The 22,416-nt window shown below is 46.3% G+C and overlaps 1 protein-coding gene across 4 annotated transcripts in view; it reads left to right on the forward strand.

Moving 5' to 3' along the window:
* The window catches only part of PRDM16 (PR/SET domain 16), a 293,183-nt gene that overhangs the window by 247,765 nt on the left and 23,002 nt on the right, over positions 1 to 22,416 (forward strand). For 3 of the 4 annotated variants that reach the window (XM_064730598.1, XM_064730600.1, XM_064730601.1), the window contains 5 exons: positions 5,926 to 6,124; positions 11,825 to 11,972; positions 12,976 to 13,129; positions 16,766 to 18,167; positions 21,612 to 21,699. In XM_064730598.1, the coding sequence (XP_064586668.1) occupies positions 5,926 to 6,124; positions 11,825 to 11,972; positions 12,976 to 13,129; positions 16,766 to 18,167; positions 21,612 to 21,699 (1,991 nt within the window). The remainder of the gene's footprint in view (positions 1 to 5,925; positions 6,125 to 11,824; positions 11,973 to 12,975; positions 13,130 to 16,765; positions 18,168 to 21,611; positions 21,700 to 22,416) is intronic. The other variant, XM_064730599.1, reaches the window with a different exon arrangement.

The raw sequence follows: 22,416 nt of genomic DNA on the forward strand, positions 1-22,416 counted from the left end.
GTGAGAGAGGCTCAGTCCACAACACCGAGTTTTTATCAACCTCATTTTCTTCTCCTTGTGGGTTTGGGTATGATCAGAGGTGCCTTTTCCATTTATCAGCCTCAGTTCCTTCTCTTTGTGGGTTTGGGTATGTTCAGAGGTGCCTTTTCCATTTATCAGCCTCATTTCCCTCTCTCTGTGGGTTTGGGTATGTTCAGAGGTGCCTTTTCCATTTATCAGCCTCAATTCCTTCTCTTCATGGGTTTGGGTATGTTCAGAGGTGCCTTTTCCATCCCCAGCTGCTTTTGGGTGTAATAAAAATGGCCAAACCATCCCCAGGATGGAAAACATCCCTCTTGGTGAACATCAGCCTGCAGAGATTTGGGGAATCTGGAAAAGAGGGGTCCAGGCAGGGGATGGAAGAGTCATCACTAAAATTATCATTGCTGGGATAAAGAAACCTCATCTTTCTCTGCAGCAGCTGTGAGCAGGTAGCAGGACACACACATGGAGTGTTCTGGAAATCTAAGAGTGCTCCCAGCACTGGTTTTCCTCTTTTAGGATGATTTTCCACACATTCATTCAAGGCTCTGACACTACAAACACTGTGCAAGGAGGTGACCTCTGAGGAAAACTGGGAAGGATGTGCACAGCATCATTATTCCATGATTTATTTCTATTAGTACTCTATAAATAATTTCTAAAAATCCTGGTAAATTTTCATTTAAAAACTAATGTTTTTAAACTAGTTTTTAAATATTGCTCTGGAAATATTGCTCTATAAAATTAATTTATGAAATTGGAGTTCTCTCAGTGCACCCCACAATTTTTATCTATTTTTTACCATACATAAGTATAATTTCTGATGCAAATTTGCAGTAAAATCCTGCACAATCAGTTTCCAATATTTCAGGAAAATGAGATAATTTGAGGATTTGTGCTGCTGGAAGTTCATTTGCTGAAGGGCTGGGGTGAAATGTGATATTTGCTGCCTCACTCATATCAAGTTTGGGAGTATTTTTTCACTCCTCTCACCCCCCAAAAAGTTAATCATTTTCTCAAGACTAACACACAGAGATGAATAATTTCTTCACCTTTTTTTTTTTTTTTTGATGTCAAGGAGAAATCTGAATGAAAACTCACCGCTGTTCTGCATTTCAGTTTCTAGCAGGCTTTTATGTGAACAAGCAAAAAGTGCTCCTTGTTTTCCATCTCTGTCATTATGGAACATTTATCTGGATCTTCCTGCTAACGGTGTCTAGTGCTTTTGCTGCATAATTGCTGTCAAATTATGCCAGGCCAACATTAAATATTTGACTCCTTAATACTTTTTACTTTTCAGCAGGGCTATCTCCCTGCTGCCTCGCACCCCCAGCTCACTTTGGAATTAACAGGAGAGAGAAAATGCAAAATTGTTCCACACAAAGATAATTATCATAAAAATCTTTCCTCCCAACCCCAGCCAAACACAGCAGACCCCTTATCACTGCAGGAATTTTGAGTAGGGCACTTGAACTCCTTTGAGATTCGAGTCTGGTAGATTAGCATGTAGATGCCACATAATTGTGTTCCCCTTGGTTTCTCTGAAAGCTATTAGGCACTGATTTATTTTTCTGTTACATTCCTGCTTTGTCCTGAGTGTTGCTGATGGAACTTCAGATAGGCACATACAACCATAGGTTTGACAAACACGACACTGAGAACAGGCAGCAATTTCGGTGTGACTGGGGCTGCTCTTTTCTTTGCAGCCCCTTCTCCCTGTCACAGTTCCCTTTGTGAAGGGCAGTATTTTTGTTTTAAAAAAGGGGGAGACTTTAATGAGAACGTGCTTTGAAGGGTGACCTTTTTATTTTTTGGTACTTACAGGCAGGGAGAAAAAAAGGAACAGTTGAATGAACCTGGAGCCTACAAAGTGAGTGTGAGATGCAGACACAGAATCAGCATCAGGTCTCACCTCGGCCCTGAGCTGGTTTAGGTTTCAGTTTTGCAGGGCATGGGCTGGTCCTAAGCCAGGCTCAGGTCCTTTCCTTGCAGGGTGTTTGTTGAGGAGTCTGGTTTGGGATTTGCTGGGAATGCCAGAGGAATGGGGGATGGATTTGGAGCAGTTATCATGGAATGGTTTGGGAGCTGAAGGATGATTTTATCCCACCCCACGCCATGGAGGACATCTTCCACTGTCCCAGGCTGCTCCAATCTCCTCCAGCCTGGCCTTGGGCACTGCCAGGGATCCAGGGGCAGCCACAGCTGCTGTCCCAGGGCCTCCCCACCCTCAGCTGCTCTCCCACCTCATCTGCTTCTCCTCTCTTCAGCCTGAGTGTCACAGACATCTTTTATGGAAAATCCTTTCCTTAGGATTTTTCCTCCTGAGAAGCTGAGAGGCCTCAGGAACAGAATGTAAACAATGATTATCTGCTGCTGTGGAATGCAACAGGTGCATCTGGGATTGGTCTCATGTGGTTGTTTCTAATTAATGGCCAATCACAGCCCAGCTGGTTCGGACAGAGAGCTGAGCCACAAACCTTTGTTATCATTCTTTTCTATTCTATTCTTAGCTAGCCTTCTGATGAAACCTTTTCTTCTATTCTTTTAGTATAGTTTAGTTTTAATATAATATATATGATAAAATAATAAATCAGCCTTCTGAAACATGGAGTCAGATCCTCGTCTCTTCCCTCATCCAAAAACCCCTGTGAGCACGGTCACATCTGAGCATCAAAACAGGTTTTACAACCACAGGCAACATGAAGAACACGTGGCTACAAGGCTTTTAATCATATTTTTGTCAGCTCTCTAAGCCTCCTTTCAATACAAATTTCTTTTTCCAAACCCAGATACTCTGAAGCACAGGAATTGCTTTTCCTCTCCTCCATCTTTTCCACCTGTGTAAAAGCTGCTGTGTTTGATGTCCTCTTGGATTCTGAGTGATTTGGGTGAGATATAGCAAAGAAACAGGAGAATGAGAAGCTAAATCTCTTTTCTAAAATATTCTTGAGGCAATTAAGATATTTCACCTCTTTGCTCTGTAAGCTCACAGAAAGGACAAAATTCTGTCATTGTCACTGGTAAGAGCAGGGAAGGGGAGGAAGTTTTCCAGCTTCAGCCAGGTATGGAGGAAATTACTCTCCATGGCTGCTTTTCCAAACCCAGAGAGGATTTCTGCTTCCTACAGGAGAGTTTGGGTGAAATAAGCAGCAATTAATCATGTAAATCTCAAACTGGACCAGGGAGAATCCCACCTGGATTTGTGGAGGGAATTTTGTTGCGTTTTCTCTGAAGTCAAAAGAAAGGAAAGGAAAAAAAAATCTGTTTCCTCCATTCCATGTGTTTTCAGGTCTGGGGATTTGCCAGGTGGAGCTTGAGGGACGCTGGGAGTTTGGTAGGAGCTTGTTAAGAGGTGAAGGGACCTGGGGCTTCCCAGCCTGGAGGATTTCAGTCACTCCTCCAAAAATTCCTCCCTGGTTAAGCCACTGCTGCATTTACAAGAGAGAAAAGAGGGGAAATGTTGGCTCTGAGGTGGAGAAACACCTTACTAGAGAAATTCCACGTCTGTGGAGTTTGATGCCACATTTTTTACTTCTTTTCACTCATAAAAAGCAATTTGGATTATTTTAATGGTAGTAAAGTAGTTTGGGTCATTTCAATAGTAGTATCTCCGTTCTGCTGTTATTGGTGTCCTGATTTCCAGGTTTCCCTCCCCAGGGACATGAAACACATGGGATACACATTGGTCCTGCTCTACAAAATGCAGGAAAGAGAATTTCTCTGAGGAGCAGAGCAGGGCCTGACCCGTCCTACAGTGAGGCTGCTGCCAGCAATCTCAGAGTGTATAAACCTTGAAATGAGCTGAAATGAGAACAACTGGGGATTTTCTTTCCTCAGGTCTTCTTTTTTAGTCAAAATCCCTTTGTTGACTGGCTGGACTTCATTTCTTTTTGCATCCCTCTGTTGTGAGCTGAGGAGATACTGCAGCCCTGTGGGACCATCCATGAGGGTGTGGGTGGCTCTCTCAGCCCTGGGCAGGGATGCTCAAACCTCTGCCAAACCCCCAAAATCAGAGCTCCTTTATTCTGTAAGTAAAGTTTTGTATCAGGTTCTATTATTCAGGAAAAAAGCAACCAGTACTGAGAGATGTTTCTCCACATCACCCAATGTACAAAACCCAATCCTTTTGGTGCAATGACACTTCTGAAGTTCCACCTACGCTTAATTCTGCTTCTCTCCAACTACCACAGGGGATATTTTTCATTTCAGGGGATATTTTGCCTGTAATTCCATCAAATATTGAGGGTGGCTCAGCCCCCTGGCTCAGCCAGGCTGAGTTTTGGTGATACTTTCTTTTTCAGAGGGGTTTGATTTTCCCCATGTCAGTATTTTCCGTGTAGGTGTGCAGAGGGTGCAGAGGGTGCAGAGGGTTTCCTCTGCCCACATCACTGCTGCAGCAGCCTCTGGGACCTTGCCTTGCTCAGTTTTAAGCTCAGGTTTAAGCAGAGAAAAGAGAGATATGAGGTGAGTACCCAGATGGGAGCACAGAGGTCTCTGAGTGTGACACTGCCTGTGGTTCCACTCCTGTCACACTCATAACAAAATTAACCCTGATTTATATAAAACACAATTCCAGGCCTTAAAGCTCAGCCTTTTTTGCTCAGTTTTAAACTCGGGTTTAAGCAGAGAAAAGGGAGATAGGAGGTGAGTACCAAGGTAGGAGCACAGGGTGTGACACTGCACATGGTTCCACTCCTGTAACACTTATAACAAAATTTATCCTGATTTATATAAAACACCATTCCAGGCCTTAAAGCTCAGCCTAAGTTCCTGCAGTTGTGCAAAATTTCATGTAAACAAGTGCAAGGGGGGACTTTGAAGCAAAGGGGTTGAAGATTTTACCCCAAGAATGTGAGCATGGCCACATCCCACCCCAGGGAATGGGGTGCAGAGCAGGGAATGGATCAGCTCCAGCCCAGCATCACCTCTGGCTGCAGCTCTCAGAATATTCCCACTCCTCCCTCAGAGATAAGGCTGCTCCTTCTGGGAGTGCAGCTATCAGAAAAAGAGAACCTCAGAGCGTGGAGGAAGAGGGTAGGGGAGGACAGGGAAACGTGGCTCCAGTGACTCACAGGGGGCTGGAAAGCTTCTGTTCCAGGGTGGAGAAACCCAGAGCTATCCCGACTCCCTCACAGAGCTTGTTCTCCTGGAAAATTTACAGCTCTGAGCTGATTGTTTGGCTTGGCACCGTGGTCAGGATGCTGCCTTGTAAACTTAATAATAGCTGCCCTCTTTTTAATTTGTTTGACCTTGACTACAGTAATTTATTATGTGCATTAGAACTTTAAAAAAAAAATAAATAAAGGGGGGAAAAAAAAAAAGCAAAGAGCACAGCAACAAAGCCTTTGGCTCCCTGCTCTTCCTTCCATGGTGCTCTGGGCTGGGACTCCTTGGGCTGATGGAGCCCTGAGCTCCTGCAGTGGAAAATTGAGAGGAGAACATTAGACAGACAATTTCTTAGAAAGAAGCTCCTCCAGGTTTGTGCTGTGGCAGTTTGCTCTTCTCACTGTCTGTCTTTATATGAGCCTGGCTTGTTCCTTTTTCCCTGGCAGCCCCTTTGAGGAAAACTCACCCATAATTTCAAACCCCCTCCTTGCAGACAGGCGCAGCACCCCAGAACGAGCCCAGAATTTTGTGTGTCTCCCAATCCCCGCAGGTCCCTCCATCTCAGCAGAGGCCAAGACACAAAGAAAACAAGATCTCTGGTTGTGTGATCTGATTTTTTTTTTCTCTCTTAATGCTTAAAGTGAAAGCAGCTGCTGGCACAGCCTCCCTTGGGTTCTCTCCCCTCTCACTTGCGAATCCTCTCTTTGTTTGTTTGTTTGCTGGCCTGGGGGAGCTTTGCTGCTCCCTGGTTGTGTTTCCCGGGGCAGGGCTGACCATGGGCTGCTGTGTGTGTTGCAGAGGAGCCCTCGTTCCGCTGTGAGGACTGTGATGAGCTGTTCCAGTCCAAGCTGGACCTGCGGCGCCACAAGAAGTACGGCTGCGGGGCCGTGGGGGCCCTCTACGAGAGCCTCAGCGACGACATCAAGCAGGAAGGCCTTGGGGATGGACAGGTCTACGAGTGCAAGGACTGTGAGAGGATGTTCCCCAACAAATACAGGTACCCACTGACAGCCAGACCCTCCTCTGGCCTCCCCTCTGTGTCCTGGGCAAAGCGGGGCGATGGGTGGTGGGGAGGACTGAAGGGATCAACCTTTCCTTCATCCTTAGAAACCTTTCCTTACTTTGTATAAACTTTTCCTTTCCCCATAGAAACCTTTTCTTCCTCCATAAAAACCTTTCCTATCTCCAAAGAAACCTTTCCTCTTTCCATTGAAACCTTTCCTTTCCCCATAAAAACCTTTCCTTCCTCTGTAGAAACCTTTCCTTCCTCCACAGAAACCTCTCCTTGCTCCATAGAAACCTCTCCTTGCTTCATAGAAACCTTTCTTCTCCCCATAGAAACCTTTCCTTCCTCCATAGAAACCTTTCCTCTTTCCATAGAAACCTTTCCTTTTTCCATAGAAACCTTTCCTTTCCCCATAAAAACCTTTCCTTTCCCCATAGAAACCTTTCCTTCCTCTGTAGAAACCTTTCCTTCTTCCATAGAAACCTTTCCTTTCTACATAGGCTTTAGAGATGTTCTTTTTGGGATAAACCTTTCTTTCCTCCTTAGAAACCTTTCCTTCATAGCATTTCAGAATCTTCCTTCTGGAATAAACCTTTCCTTCCTCCACAGAATTTTACAATGTTCTTTTTCGGAGAAACCTTTTCTTTCCCCATAGACACCCTTTCTTTCTTCACAGGCTCTAGGAATGTTCCTTTTGGGATAAACCTGTAATTTCCCCATAGACACCTTTCCTTCCTCCATAGAACTTCAGTATGCTCCTTTTGGGATCAACTTTTCCTTCCTCCATAAGCTTTAGGAATGTTCTTTTGGGATAAACCTTTCCTTTCCCCATAGACACCTTTCTTTTCTCCATAGCATTTCAGAATGTTCTTTCTGGAAAAAACCTTTCCTTCCTCCATGGGCTTTAGGAATGTTCCTTTGGGATCAACCTTTCCTTTCTCCCTAGTAACCTCCCCTTTCCCTACAGGGTTTAGGAACGTTCACTTTGGGGCCTCTGTAGCTGTTGGGCAGTGTTTTATTCCACCTTGATTTCACAGACCTGTGCTTTTCATTGCCCGTTGGTAGAAGCACCCAAGGGTTGTTGGTGGGAAGTTTTAGGGGCTCTTTTCTGAGAGCCTTGGGTGGATCTTTCCATCTTGTTCTGAAGGAAAAACCACCAATATTAGTTCAGTCAACATGTGCATGAATGCTTCTTTTAAATTGAATTCTTGGTCATTTGAGATGAGTGGGTTTAAAGAGGTGTCAATGCCCCAAGAACTCGTGATATGGCCACGAGCTCCTGTTTGATCTGGCAGGAACAATTAAAAAACTCTATCCCAATCAAATTTTTAATTTTCTTTGTGTCCACCAAATGTTCTTGTGACAGCAATGTGAAAAGGAAAAAAAAGAAGATAAATAACTGGAAAATTAACTGGATAACTCCAGCTCATTTTTTAATCTGCAACAATTATTCACTTATTATTATGATCACATGGCAGCTGTAAATAAGAATTAAACTTCTCTTTAAAAGGGAAAATATTTAAACTCAGGTTTTAACTTAAAATTTGATTTTTTTTTTTTAAGCAGAATGTGGTAGTAATGAAGTGCAGCTTTAACACAGCAATCTTGGAGCTCTCTAATTCATTGGCAAAGTGAGACTCAGATAGTTAAATATTAGGAGCCAGCTTTAAAAGATGAGGAGTTTTTTTAATCAATTTAAGATTGTGTTTATTCGCATCCTAAGCCTTGATAAAAGCCTTTATAAAATTCTATAAAAGCAGAGTTTTCTGTGTTTACCGGAGGCTGAAGTTCTCACATACTCATTTCTTTTGCCTTCTTGGGTGAACAAACCCCGTGCACCACAAAATTTCTTATAAAACTGTGAGAACTGGCAATCCCCTGTCAGGCTCTGCCTGAGCACAGCAAAAACCTCGAGGTTAAAGCCCCTGTTTCGCTTCAGTTTAACATTTAAAAACCTGCATTTGTCACTTTGAACTTAATTACATTGATACTTTCAGCTCTTTGATCTGGGTGAGGAAGTGAGGGGGGAAAAAATCTATTTTAAAAGATGCAGAGAAAGGTGAGGGCTGCAGAGCATTCCCTGTATCTGCATGGAAAAGAGCTTGGGAGTTGTAGAATCTGGGATGGATCCTGGGATTCCTGAGTGGGATCCTCTTAGCCCAGTGTGGTTTTTTAATCCTCATCTCATGGCACTAATTGGCTACTCTCATTAGAAATAAGAGGCTATTATTTTCTTCTTTTTTTTTTTTTTTTAATGACAAGACAAGGAGAACTTCCTTCAAATATTTTCAATATTATGGATTTTAGTAAAAATTCCAATTCTTTTATCTATCTGTGTCAGGAACTCTCTCTTCTTTAGCCTCCAGCACTCTCTAATTTTTATGTTAACTAGGAATAACTAATAGTTATGTTAGCTAGGAAATAACTAATTTTTATGTTAACTAGGAATAACTAATTTTTATGCTAACTAGGAATAATTAATATTTATATTAACTAGGAATAACTAATTTTTATGTTAACTAGGAGATAACCTTTTGAAATGTGTGTGTTGTATCCTATTTGTACCCTTTGTGTATTTCTGGCTCTCTAGGGGGCTCAACTGGCACTGTGGCCTTGGGGTTTTTGCCTTTTATACCCAATATTTTGATATAAGTAACATAAAATTGAATTTTTTATTTTTTTTTTTTTACAAGGGAAAAGAGAGCAGCATCCTCATTCAGCCTTTGACATGATGGTGGATTGGTGGGGTGGGGAGGAAATGTCCACATCAGTCTCTCCCCCATCAATCTGCCAAGTTTAAAGTCACTAAAACACAAAATAAACCCACTCAGAGTGCCTGGATGGTCTTAGAATTTTTCAAAGTTAACACAGATGAAATCAAGGATGCCACTGGGGACCTGAAATTGAGCATTTAGCAGCTGACTAAATAAATAAATGTTTTGCTAATCCCAGTAGGTACTTGCCTCTGAACAGCGTATTAGCTTGTCCATATTTGCTCAAAATAAACTCATAAATCACAGTTAACAGGACCGTATTTTTGGATGTGAATATGAAAATTTTGTGTTACTTTGTGTGTGTTAAAAATCTGGTCATTTTAAGAGCACCATTTCTTGAGCAAAATGAATATTGCTGCTTTCAAACCAGGGGGTTGGCAGTTTATGAGGGGCATGCCCATGAATATAAATTATCTAGCTGGGATTAGGGCTGGTGCTCCAAGGGAAGGGTTTTGGCTGTTGAGTGACCAAGGCTAAAATGATTCCTGGGATCCTGAAATTGCCAGAAATGCCAAGGTATTATCTTCCCTGAAGACTGGCAGGATTTTCCAGCTTTAATGTTTCTGTAAAATTACAGCCGTGATTTAAAGTTCTGTAGGAATGGTTTAATGTCCATGTGTAGGGTATCAGGCAGGAGCAAATTCCATGTAAGCTGGTTTTTGTTTTTTTAGAAGTCACAGTAAGAGTAGTGTTTGTAACTCCAGTTAACCTGCCCCAAAGGAAGGAAAGGATGCAGATTTCCTTCTCTTGTTTCTCAGGGCTGGCATTAGATGTGCAGGATTCCTGATCTGAGATGTGCAGGATTTCTGGCCTGAAATGTGTAGAATTCCTGGTTTGAGATGTGCAGGATTTCTGGCCTGAAATGTGTAGAATTCCTGGTCTGAGATGTGCAGGATTTCTGTCTGAGAGATGCAGGATTTCCAGCCTGAGAGGATCAGGACTCCTGGCCTGAGATTTCTGCAGGATTTCTGGCCTCAGAGATACAAGATTTAAGGCCTGAGAGGTGCAGGATTTAATGTCTGAGAGGTGCAGGGTTTAAGGCCTGAATTATTCAGGTTTTCTGGCTGAGACATGCAGGATTCCCAGCCTGAGATGTGCAGGATTTAATGTCTGAGAGGTGCAGGGTTTAAGGCCTGAGATGTGCACGATTCCCAGCCCAGGATGATCAGGATTCCTGGCCTGGGATGTGCAGGATTCAAGGCCTCAGACATACAAGATTTAAGGTCTGAGAGATGCAGGATTCCCAACACAAGAGGTGCAGGATTTAAGGCCCAAATTGTGCAGGATTTCTGGATGAGAGGAGCAGGATTCCCAGCCTGAGATGTGCAGGATTCCCAGCCCAGGAGGATCAGGATTCCTGGCCTGGGATGTGCAGGATTCAAGGCCTCAGAGATGCAGGATTTAAGGCCTGAGAGATGCAGGATTCCCAATACGAGAGGTGCAGGATTCCTATCATGAGAAGTGCAGGATTTAAGGTCTGAGAGGTGCAGGATTCCTGGGAATGGAGATGCAGGATTTAAAGTCTGAGAGATGCAGAATTTAAGGTCTGAGATGTGCAGGATTCCCAACATGAGAGGTGCAGGATTCCCAGACTGAGATGTGCAGGATGCCTGGAGACGGAGATGCAGGATTTAAGGTCTGAAAGGAGCAGGATTTAAGGCCTGAATTCTGCAGGATTTCTGACTGAGATGTGCAGGATTCCTGGCCTGAGAGGTGCAGGATTCCTGGCCTGAGAGATGCAGGATTCCTGGACAGGGAGATGTAGAATTTATTGTCTGAGATGTGCAGGACTCCCCTCATGAGAAGTGCAGGATTCCTGGGCAGGGAGGAGCAGGTTTCCCATGGCACAGGGAGGGCACTGGAGCCCCAGGTGCCACCCCTGCCATGGCCCTGTGCCAGCAGCCACTGGGGATTGCCATCATCCCCTCGGCCTGGAGACTCTCCAGTTGGCAGAAGGTGAAATTGCTGAGTGAAGTAATCAAAGATGTCTGACATTTAGAAGTGAAACGTGTTTGCACCTTATCATGTTTCCTCCCAACGGTGAGTCCCTGTGTTCTGGGAAGCCGTGGGCCTGCTGCCCATGAAAATGGACACATGAGAGGCTCAGCAGCAGCAAATCTTTTCTTTCTCCAGGGGGATGCCACAAAAAAGTGCCCATTCTTCCCTTCAGGGATCTCTAGGGTCACGGCTGGGTTTACTTTCCTTTTCCCCTATGAGAATGGACTCAGGTATTTATAAGAAGCTTAAATACCCGGTCATTTTGAGGCAGAACAGGGCATTTTCAACCAATGAAATAAATCTCAAAAACCTCAAATGTTTGGGTGTCACTGCCCTTCTCACAGTCGAGGGGTTTGGAACACAAACCCTGTGAGGAATGATTGAGGGAGATGAGGGTGCTCAGCCTGGTGAAAAGGAGACTCAGAGGTGACCCTGTTACTCTCTGAAACTCCCTGAAAGGTGGTTTTGTTCAGGAGTTGGGATCTTTCTCCAGGAACTGACAGAACCAGAGGACACAGCCTTAAGTTCCACCAAGGGAAATACAGGTTGGATATTAGGAAAAAGTTTTTCACAAAAAGAGTGATAAAGTTCTGGAATGGCTGCCCAGGGAGGTGATGGAGTCACCATCCCTGGGTGTGTTTAACAAAGCCTGGATGTGGCACTGGGTGCCAGGGTTCAGTTAGGTGTTGGGGCTGGGTTGGACTTGATGATCTTGAAGGTAACTCCCACTCTAGTAATTCTGTGAATTCTGTGAATTTTATGAACTGCTCTCTTCCTGCTCTGAGGCACCCAGAAACTGGAAAACCCCCAGGCCCCACAGCTGGCTCTCTGTCACCATCTCTGTCACCTCTCTGGGTCTCAGACCTGCCTCAGTGCCTGCTCTGGGTGGTCTGAAGCTCAGCCTGTGTCTCTTTGCCAGCCTGGAGCAGCACATGGTGATCCACACCGAGGAGAGGGAGTACAAGTGTGACCAGTGTCCCAAGGCTTTCAACTGGAAATCCAACCTGATTCGTCACCAAATGTCTCACGACAGTGGGAAACGGTTTGAATGTGAAAACTGTGTTAAGGTACAGTGAGAACATGGTCAGCTGGGGGATTCACCTGGGGGAGGGTGCTGGGATTTGGGGGTGCAGGACACAGTGTCTATGGGGGGATTCACCTGGGGGTGCAGGACACAGTGTCCATGGGGGGATTCACCTGGGGGAGGGTGCTGGGATTTGGGGAAAAGGGTACAGGACACAGTGTCCATAGGGGGATTCACCTGGGGGAGGGTGCTGGGATTTGGGGGAAAGGGTGCAGGACACAGATTTCATTAGGAGATTCACCTGGGACCATGAACGCTCGAGGAGGTGCCACAGACCTGTCCAACCATGAACACTCAAGGAGGTACCATAGACATGTCCAACCATGAGCACCCCACACACAGGGAGGTGCCAGAGACCTGTCCAACCATGAACAGTCGAGGAGGTGCCACAGACCTGTTCAATCATGAGCACCCCACACACAGGGATGTGCCAGAGGCCTGTCCAACCATGAACAGTCGAGGAGGTGCCACAGACCTGTTCAATCATGAGTACCACCCACTCAGGGAGGTGCCACAGAGTTGTCCAACCATGAACACTCAAAGAGGTACCACAAACCTGTCCAACCATGTGCACCACACACTTGAGGAGGTGCTACAGCCTAGCAGGACATGAACACTCAAGGAGGTGTCACCGACCTCGAGTCGGAGCACCACACATTCAGGGAGATGCCACAGGCCTGTCCAACCATGAGCACCACACACTCGAGGAGGTGCCACAGACCTGTCCAACCATGAGCACTCAAAAAGGTGCCTTAGGCCTGTCCAGCCATGAGCACCACACACTCAGGGAGGTGCCACAGCCTGGCAGGGCACAAACAGAGCTCTTTCATGTCTAGTTCTCCCCTGTCCACTCCGCGCTCCTCAAACCATGAGCAGCACTGAAAAAAACCCTAAAAAAAAAGAAAAAAACCCAAAAAACCACTTTCCACATGCAGACTCCTCTCCTGGTGCTTTTCCCCCCCTCCTGAAGGCGTTTTCCCCCGCAGGTGTTTACGGACCCCAGCAACCTCCAGCGGCACATCCGCTCGCAGCACGTGGGTGCGCGGGCCCACGCCTGCCCCGACTGCGGCAAGACCTTCGCCACCTCCTCGGGCCTCAAGCAGCACAAGCACATCCACAGCACTGTCAAACCTTTCATATGTAAGTTGTCACGGCCATCACCAGCCTGTAATTGCAGGGATCCTGCAGGGGCCCCCCCAGCCCTCCCATCCCCGGCCGCTGTAATTTTATAGCTCAGAGTGCAAGATGAATTTTTTTCTCTTTTTTTTTTTTTGCATGCTCCCCTGTTTTTTCAGTAAACATTCGTGGCAGTTTTTGACTTTCTTGACAAGTTAAAAGCTGAGTCTCTCAGCGGTCACAGCGATGCCATTTTCTCATATCTTTTCTTTCTCTCGTCTTTTTTTTTTTTTTTTGCCTTAATCGCTTTCGAATGTTCCTGTTGGTGACATAAATAAATAGCTGGCACAGCCTGATCGAAATGTTTTACAGGGGTGCCTAAAATCCTGGAGCCGATGTAAAGAGCTTGGAATAATCACAGAGATGAGAAGGTGTTTTTTTCCAAAAAGAAATTTTTTTCTTCTTTATTTACTGCATGTTTCATCTAGATAATGCTGGGATACAAATAAACAGCAGATGAACTGTGTCCTCAGCGCTCTCCTTGGTGGGATATTTCCAGAAGGGCATTTTCCCTGGAGAGCCACCCATCTCAGTCCTTGTCATTCCTAGGGCTGTATATTTTTTTTAATTGACACAGCACCCATTGGGTTTGGATAACTGTGCAGGGAGGTGGATGGTGTCACAACAAAGCCCCAGGAACTTTAGGGATCACTTCCTGACACTTCAGAACACGTTGCTCAGGCACGGGCCGGGATCTGGGTTTGATTCCAGGCTTTGATGTTACGGTAAGGAAGCCACTGAACCCACTCCTGCCTTTTTTCCCCTGTTGGAATAATGGGAACAGCATGGAGAAATATCCTGGGAGACTCATTTCATTAATGTCCCGAGGTAATCAGCGTCCTGAGATAATCAGCTGGGTGTCAGCAGAGGAAGAAGAAACTCCTCTCATTCATTTTGCTGCAATCTTTCACTGGGCACATGAAAGGGATAATTTGACTCCCAGGATTGCTGCAGGGGGATGAGGGATTTCTCCTCATAATCTCCTCACTCTCACCTCATCAGAATTAGGGAGTTGTCAGAGCAAATCAGAGTGTGCAACAACTGCAGAGGGATCCTGCCTGGACAGATGTGTCAGGTTGTTTTGTCCATCAATGTGGAATCCATTAACAGCTTCAAATCCACACTGCAGGATTCACCAGGAAGTTCGTTCTTTTTTCCCCGTTTTTCCCTTTTTTTTCCCTGTTCAGTGGAAGAAAAAGGGTCTAAGTGCATTGCTGTTTAATTTTTTACAATATTTTATTTGGCTTTCAAAAGACCCCAAACCTGTAACTTTATTACTGCAGAAATCAGGAGGGCAAGAGAGGCCGTTCCACATGGAATTACTACATCATTGGATAACTGGAGATTTAACAGAAATTTCCCAGTTTTCCTCATTTTAGAAGGCTGATGTGAGCTCTCAGAGCTCTAGCACTTCTCTTTAGGGAATTTTGTGCAGTATTTATATATCTAGCAAAAATTCCTGGGGTGAAAAATGGAAGAATTCTGGAATCATGGAATGGTTACAGTTGGAAAAGCCCTCTGAGATCATCAAGTCCAAGCCTTAACCCAACACTGCTATGCTCATCACTAAACCACATTCCTAAGTGCCACATCCACAGGTATTTTGAGCAATTCCAGGGATGATGATTACTGATTCCCTTGGAAAAAAAGAAAAAAAGCAGAGATTGTTGTATTTAAGAGACAATCATGGAAATTAAATTCAGTAGTGCTGAATTTTCATGTAAAATAAATACAGTAGTTCTTCTTTTAAGAGCTCTGTTTGGGTATTTTTAAAGAAAACTCTTTAAAATGGGGTAAAAAGGCCAAATAAACCTTTTCTTTTCAAGTAGCTGAAATAATACTTACAACAGCCATAAAACTCTGTGTATGCACTAAGAGCAGTTCAGGAGACCTGATCCGAGATTTTAAAGTTATTAGCATTGGCTCAATAATAATCCAAATAATCCAAAAATTAGGATTGGCTCAAACATCCAAACTCTTGTGATGACTTTCTTGTCCTGTTTGTGTTTCCCTGCAGCTCTGGGCTGTGTCAGGGCCAAACAATTAAATACACTGGGGACAAGACAGCCTGAATTTACAGTGCAGTTAGAAAGTAGAGCCTTCAGTGACACTCCTTTGGATTTTGGGGTGCTCATCTGAACTGAAATGTCAAATCCATTGAATTTTATCCACCTCTGCTTTGAATTTCAATTGGAATTTATTATATTATTGTATTTTCTGAGCTGCTAGTGAAATACTCTCCCACCAGTCATTCGATATTCGAGCACTGAAGTAAATCCTAAAGATTTAGGAGAAAATACAGGGAAAATCGTGCTCACATGCACCTATCAGTAAAGCTGGGAGGAAGGAAGGAGCACTGAGCAGTCCCTGAGCTGGAGTGTCAGAACTTGGATTCATGTCCTTGCCTGTCCAAGCACAAACAATGTCCTTCCCCTGCTTTGTCTCAGTTTCCCTGCTCACAAAAGGGTGATAACAGCAGTTCCCCGGGGGAAGGAGCGTGCTAACTCACCACCACGTTTATTCCCATGTTGAAAGAGGCACCAGATAATAAAAAAGTCACTGTGTTTTGATGTGTAGAAAAGTTTTGGGGTGGGATTTCTGTCTCGCTTTGCCCTGTTTCTTCCACAGCAGCAAGTCTGGAGGTGAAAAAGGGGTCATAAAAATCCATGTTTTGAAAGCTTGGTATTTACAGGTTGTTAGAGAAAACGCTGATGTGGCTTCAGTTAGTGGGGCAGGGGTGTTTGACTGATTTAAAGGATTTAAAAAAGAGAGCCCAGTGCTGGCAGAAGCCAGGGGATTTATAGAGCATCCCCCTGCAGGGGTTGTGTACCACTGAGGGCATTAAGGAAGGGCAGGTTTGATTAAATGAGGCAAAGCTCTCCCTCCAGCCCTCAGTGCTTCCTGCCATGTTAGGACTAATAGGAAGCAGATGAGCTGGGATAAATAGATGTTATCACTAAAAATGTATGATTAGGGCAAAGATGTTCTGAGGGGAGTGGAGCATCTTCCCTCTGGATCTGGGCTGAGGGATTTCTTCAGCCTGGAGAAGGTTGTGTGGAGGTCTCACAGCACCTTCCAGGACCTGCAGTGGAGACAGGGAAGCTGGAGAGGGACTTTGGAGCGACAGGACAAGGGGAATGCATTCAAACTGAAATTTGAATTTAAGTTGGATAGACAGAAGAATTCTTCCCTGTGAGGGTGGCAAAGCCTGGCACAGGTTTTCCAGAGAAGCTGTGGCTGCCTCTGGATCCCTGGAAGTCTCCAAGGCCAGGAACAACCTGGGCCAGTGGGAGGTGTCCCTGCCCATGGCAGTGGGTGGGATGAGATGGGCTTTATGCCCCTCCCAACCAAACCATGATAATCTTCCCTGAAAATTCCCCCAGACTTTGAGCAGAGCTAGCACATCCCCTCAGATTTCTGTGGATTGAGAGATTCTCCAGGATCGGTTTAATCCAAAGGGAGAGGCGGTGATGTTCCACTGCTCTTCAGGGTGGGGAGATCTCAGGGATGGGGCAGTGTGGGGACGGGCTGGTGAATCCCTGCCATTTTTTCCTGTTAATTTCATATGGCTTTTGTTGTTGGTTCCTGTTGACGCTTTAGGTGAGGTCTGTCACAAGTCCTACACGCAGTTCTCCAACCTGTGCCGCCACAAGCGGATGCACGCGGACTGCCGCACCCAGATCAAGTGCAAGGACTGCGGGCAGATGTTCAGCACTACCTCCTCCCTCAACAAGCACCGGCGCTTCTGCGAGGGCAAGAACCATTACAGCCCCGCCGGCATCTTCGCCCCCGGCCTCCCCCTCACGCCCACCTCCATCATGGACAAATCCAAGCCCTCTCCCAACCTCAACCACGCCAGCCTGGGCTTTAATGAGTATTTCCCGTCCCGCCCGCACCCCGGCGGGCTCCCGTTCTCGCCAGCACCTCCAGCATTCCCCGCCCTCACCCCGGGATTTCCTGGGATTTTTCCACCTTCTCTGTACCCCAGGCCCCCCTTGTTACCGCCCACGCAGCTGCTCAAAAGTCCCCTCAACCACACTCCGGACGCGAAGCTCCCCAGCCCCCTCGGGAACCCGGCGTTGCCCCTGATCTCCGCAGTGAGCAACAGCAACCAGGCTCCTTCAGGGGAGGAGAAATGTGAAAGCAGCCTGGAAAACTCCTACCTGGAGAAGCTAAAAGCCAGGAACAGTGACATGTCCGATGGCAGTGACTTTGAGGATGTCAATACGACCACGGGCACAGATCTGGACACCACGACCGGCACGGGCTCTGACCTGGACAGTGACGCGGAGAGTGACAGGGACAAAACGAAAGACAAGAGCAAACAAATGGAGACCAAGCCAGATTTTGTCAGCAGCTCGGTGTCTGCCAGCTCCACCAACACCACGAGCGAGATCCCTCTCTTCTATTCTCAGCATTCCTTCTTTCCTCCCCCCGAGGAGCACCTGCTGCCCGCCACGGGCGCTGCCAATGACTCCATTAAAGCTATCGCCTCCATCGCAGAGAAGTATTTCGGGCCTGGCTTTATGGGCATGCAGGAGAAAAAGATGGGTTCGCTCCCGTATCATTCCATGTTCCCCTTCCAGTTCCTCCCCAATTTCCCCCACTCCCTCTACCCTTTCACGGAGCGGACCCTCAACCACAACTTGCTGGTCAAGGCAGAACCAAAGTCACCCAGGGACCTCCACAAAGTCGGTGGCACCAGCTCGGAGTCCCCCTTCGATCTCACCACGAAGCCAAAAGAGATTAAGCCAATCCTGCCGCCCCCCAAGGTCCTCCCAGCCCCGTCCTCAGGGGAGGAGCAGCCACTGGATCTGAGCATTGGCAACCGCATCCGAGCCAGCCAGAATGGAGGGAGAGAGCCACGGAAAAACCACATTTATGGGGAGAGGAAGCTGATGGCAAGTGAGGTCTTACCTAAGATTTCCCAGTCCCAGCTGCCTCAGCAGCCTTCCCTGCACTACGCTAAGCCATCGCCCTTTTTCATGGACCCCATCTACAGGTATTAACATACCCTGCCTTAAGCCTTTCCCTAACCAGCTCCTTTTCCAGCTGACACCACACCCTGAGGCAGGGGAGGATGCAGGTTGGTTGGGAAGAACAGTTGAGCATCTCCTGTTGCTGTTTGTACTTCTCCATACTTTGAATTTCCTGAATGGAAAGGCCTGAGTAATTGCAAGGAGCCCTCATAATCAGTGTGTAAAGAACACATCCTTATTTTGATAAAGAAGAAACTTGACCTATTTAAGGACTCTCCCACGAGCCATCGCTAAGATGGCACTTCTGCTGGAGAAATTCCAGAGGTTTGATTCGATAAGAATGCAGAGTTCAGATTGCCTTGGAGCCCTGGGCTCTCATGGCTTGGGAATGAGTCAGGAGCCCTGGGAGCCTGGAAATGCAGCTCTCCCACTGACTGTCTCAAGGGCCTTTTGTGAGCCAGTTCACCTTCCTTTCTCCCTCCTTCCCTTTTCCTTTCTAATGCCATTTCTTGGGTTTTTTTCCGAGCTGCTGGTGCAGACCCAACCTGCCGAAACACGTTACTCTTGGAGTAACAAGTACTGTGTAAACACATGGTAGCGTGTTACTACCCAGATCTCTCCCAGATAGATTTCTCACAGATTTATCTTTCTTGGGAGATAACAAGGCCTTTCTGGTGTCACTTGAACAGATGGTTCTGAGGAGGGCCTGATGCGTTACGTCAGAATGAGCTGAGCATGGAAGGCGTGTGTAGAGCAGGCTGGGTGAAGTTATCCAAATGTCAGCTCAACTTACAGAAGGAATCAGTTCAGGAGGAAGCAAAAAGGGAAGACTTTAGCCTCTTGTTGCTTGAGAGATTTTTACAAAACCTATTCCCAAAGGAAAACTATTATAACTTTGTGGTGAGGGTAACAGTAAATTTGTGTGTTACCCATCCAGGCATTCCCTTTGGATAAGGTGGACATGGCACATTTAATTTTAGCAAAGCCCAGTGAAAAGGCATGTCCTGAACTAGTTTGATTTAGACATTAACACATCTGAATTAGCCATTACCATGTCTAAATGCTCCACAGCATTCATCTGGATATGTGTGCTTGTCCTGGAGCACTCCTGAATTCAGTTCATGGAGGTGAATGCTTTGTCCTTGCATTCCTTGTGCTGAATGCCTGGTGATCCTTGCTGTGTTCTGGCTGTTCCCTTGCAGGATCAGCCTCATCCCTGGCACTGGAAATCCTCAGAGCCACCGTGGTGTGACGGTGGGATGGGCACTCAGAGGGCTGTGAGCACCACGACAGCCCAAGGCTGATAACTGTGGGAAAAAGTGATGTCAGTGTCTGGCCAGGCCAAGGAGCTGTCGGCTGGGATGAGGATTAGTGAGCCCTCACTGCTGGCTAAATGAGTGTCTCTGGCTCTGCCAGCTCACGGGGGTGACGTGCCCACACTGTGCCATCTGAGATGGGGACACCTCAGGAGGTGCCGTGTCCTGCCTGGCACCCACCATGGCCATCTCCTCCTGGAGATATCAGGCATGGTGGGAACAGCGTTCATAAAAAGTACTCCTTGAGGGGGGAAAGAAAATAATCAATAAATGGGATAGAAAGGCAAAAGAATCCTTGTAGGGTCCTGCCACCTCTGGGCATTCTCAGCAGGAATGCTGAAATAACACGGCTTGGAAAAGCCGCTGCCAATTAAAACAGCGGCCTCGGGAAAACCGTAAAGGCCCAGAAGACAGATGGAAGTGAAGGATGGGGGCATCGTTTGTTGCATTCCATGGGATGCACATAGTTTTAGTCATGTGTTAAAATAGAAAGTCAGCGGTGGCGTTGCTCGCGAATCAGACTTCTGATGTAATGAGCGAAACAGCCCAGCTTCCAAGTCCCAGCTTGAAAAATATGGAAATATTTTGTTTCTAAACTTCCCTTTATCAGACTCTCTCACATCATTTGGCTCCTCCGTTTTTTTTTTTTCTCCCAAAGGCCACTTAAATCCTTGACATTTTCTCCTGGTGATATAATTTAATGCGGCCAGACAGTCTGAAATGGGGGCAGTTTTTAGCTCAGCCCGTGGGGGTGACGTTCTCAGGCACTGGGCTGAAACCATCGGCTTAATCCTCCAGGCGCTGCGGAATTCGGCTCTGACGGGGACGTTTGGACCTCGTGTTTCCATTCCTGGGGCTGGGAGATGGCAGAGATGGGGAAATGCTGTCAATTCACCAGGTTTTACGCACACGGAGCAGGCAGGGCTCTGCTGGGATCAGGGATGTTCCTTTATGGAAGAGCAAAGCTGGGCTGGTCAGAGGGGCTCAGGGAGCAACTTTTTACTTATTCTTTGGTTTTTTTGGCAACTCAGACCCGTAAAAGCACGTACCTTCCAAAGCCCCCTAATTCTGGCTGCGTTTCCAATCCAGCTCTTCTCTTTTCCCTCTACCCAAGAAGAATTAAATGCAGATTAAGCACAGTTCGCTGACTGCACTCGGCAGGGCTCTTCTGTAAACTCTTTGGTAATTTGATCCACACACCAATCAGCTGAAATGCAGCAAAAATAATTTGCTCTCAATTTATGCTAGACTAATGTAGTTAAAAATCACTCTTACTCTTGGATTTCTGCTGCTTTAGCTGGATGGACTCAATTCCAACCCTTTAAAGATGCAGCTGTGTTTGTTGGAGTTACTTCCTCAACACTTTTTTTTCCCTTAGAGAACATCTCAGTTTGTCTTTTTTGTGATTCCACACCTCCATTTCCCTGTAAGTAGAATATTTTGTGGAAGCAAAGCCAATATTTTCAAAAATAGGAGCCTCACTTTAGGGTCATTTCTGCATCTCAGATGCTTAAACACGAAATATTTGAGTGGGCCAAGGTGATATCAGAAGAACTCAGGTTTCTGAGCCACTTCAGAATTCTCCCACCAGTCCCTCACTTTTTAAATCGTTGTTCACATGGGCTTGCCAAAGAAACTCAATGCAAATTATGTCTCAGCTGCGAGGGAGGAAACAAATATGAAACACCTAATGATTTCAGCACGCTTGGGGCTGCAGAGTCTGGCCCAGTGTTAACTCTTCAGATAAATGCAAAGTCTCAAAGACAATTTTATTTTTTTTTCCATGCGGGGGCTGCCTGCTGTGGACCCTAGAGCTTCTCCTGCTCAGACAGTTTTGCTCTAAACGCAAGGTTTTCCATGACCTTTCACAACAGCAGAGGTTTACAAACCACTGCAGAAGAGCAGGAGCAAAATGTTTTCTTAGTCATCAGCCTGAAGGCTAACAAAATTACTGCCCAAAGGAGGGGATTGGTGTTCATGTTGTTCCCAGTGCTTTTTGTGGGGCAATTGTGCATCAGGTTCAGTAGTGTCCAGGAGAAGGGGGTGTAAGATGTTTTTGTGAGTAAGAGAATAACCCTGTGTGCAATTTCAGCCCAGTGTGGCTGTGTGGGGCTGCCTGTGGGGTATGTAACCCTCTGTGTTGTTGTCCAGCAGGGTGGAGAAGCGGAAGGTGACAGACCCCGTGGGTGCCCTCAAGGAGAAGTACCTGCGACCCTCCCCGCTGCTTTTTCACCCCCAGGTAAAAGCAGGGATGCTGTTGATGGAATGCTGGGGTGGAGCTGGTACACACTGGGATCACTGGGATCATTGGGATCAGGCTCCTCCTCATCCTAAGACCTGACTGGAAACTCCACTGTTCTCCACCAGTTCCTTCCAGACACATTTAATTCCCAGTTTGAGGATGATGGCAGCTGTACCAGAAACACAGGGATAGGTCTGGGCAGTTCATAGGCTCTGCCAAACTCCACAGCTCACAATGCCTGCGTGGTTTTTCCTTTGGGAACACCTGGGGGTGTAATTTGCAGTGGTAGAAGGTGGAGAAGGACTGCCCAGCCCCAAGGCAGCAGCATTTTCCACCTTCCTGAATTTCCCACATCATGAGGAGAGTGTGGCAGTGCAGGGCAGTGGGTTCAGCTGTGCGTGTCCCTCCTGCTATGCCCAGGCTGAGATCCCAGCTCCCTGCTCCTCATTGTGCTCTCCTTTATAGTCACAAGCATTGTTCTCCCCTGATAATGTTTCCCACCTTAGATAAATAACCTGCAGGTTTGTGAAATCTGGGTCCTGGTGGCTTTCACAGCTAAACTTAGTTCCCGCATTGTTTCGCACCAGCCTCAGAGTTTGGTTAATAACTTCCCCCGATTTTTCCTTCATCCAGGCTGGATAATGGTGACAGGCTGGCCAGGAACATCCTGTGTTTGTGTGGCTTAGAATAGTGGGGATATCTGCCTGTAAAGAA

This window comes from Zonotrichia leucophrys, chromosome 21 (assembly GCF_028769735.1).
Source record: "Zonotrichia leucophrys gambelii isolate GWCS_2022_RI chromosome 21, RI_Zleu_2.0, whole genome shotgun sequence".
NCBI classification, from domain to species: Eukaryota; Metazoa; Chordata; class Aves; order Passeriformes; family Passerellidae; genus Zonotrichia; species Zonotrichia leucophrys.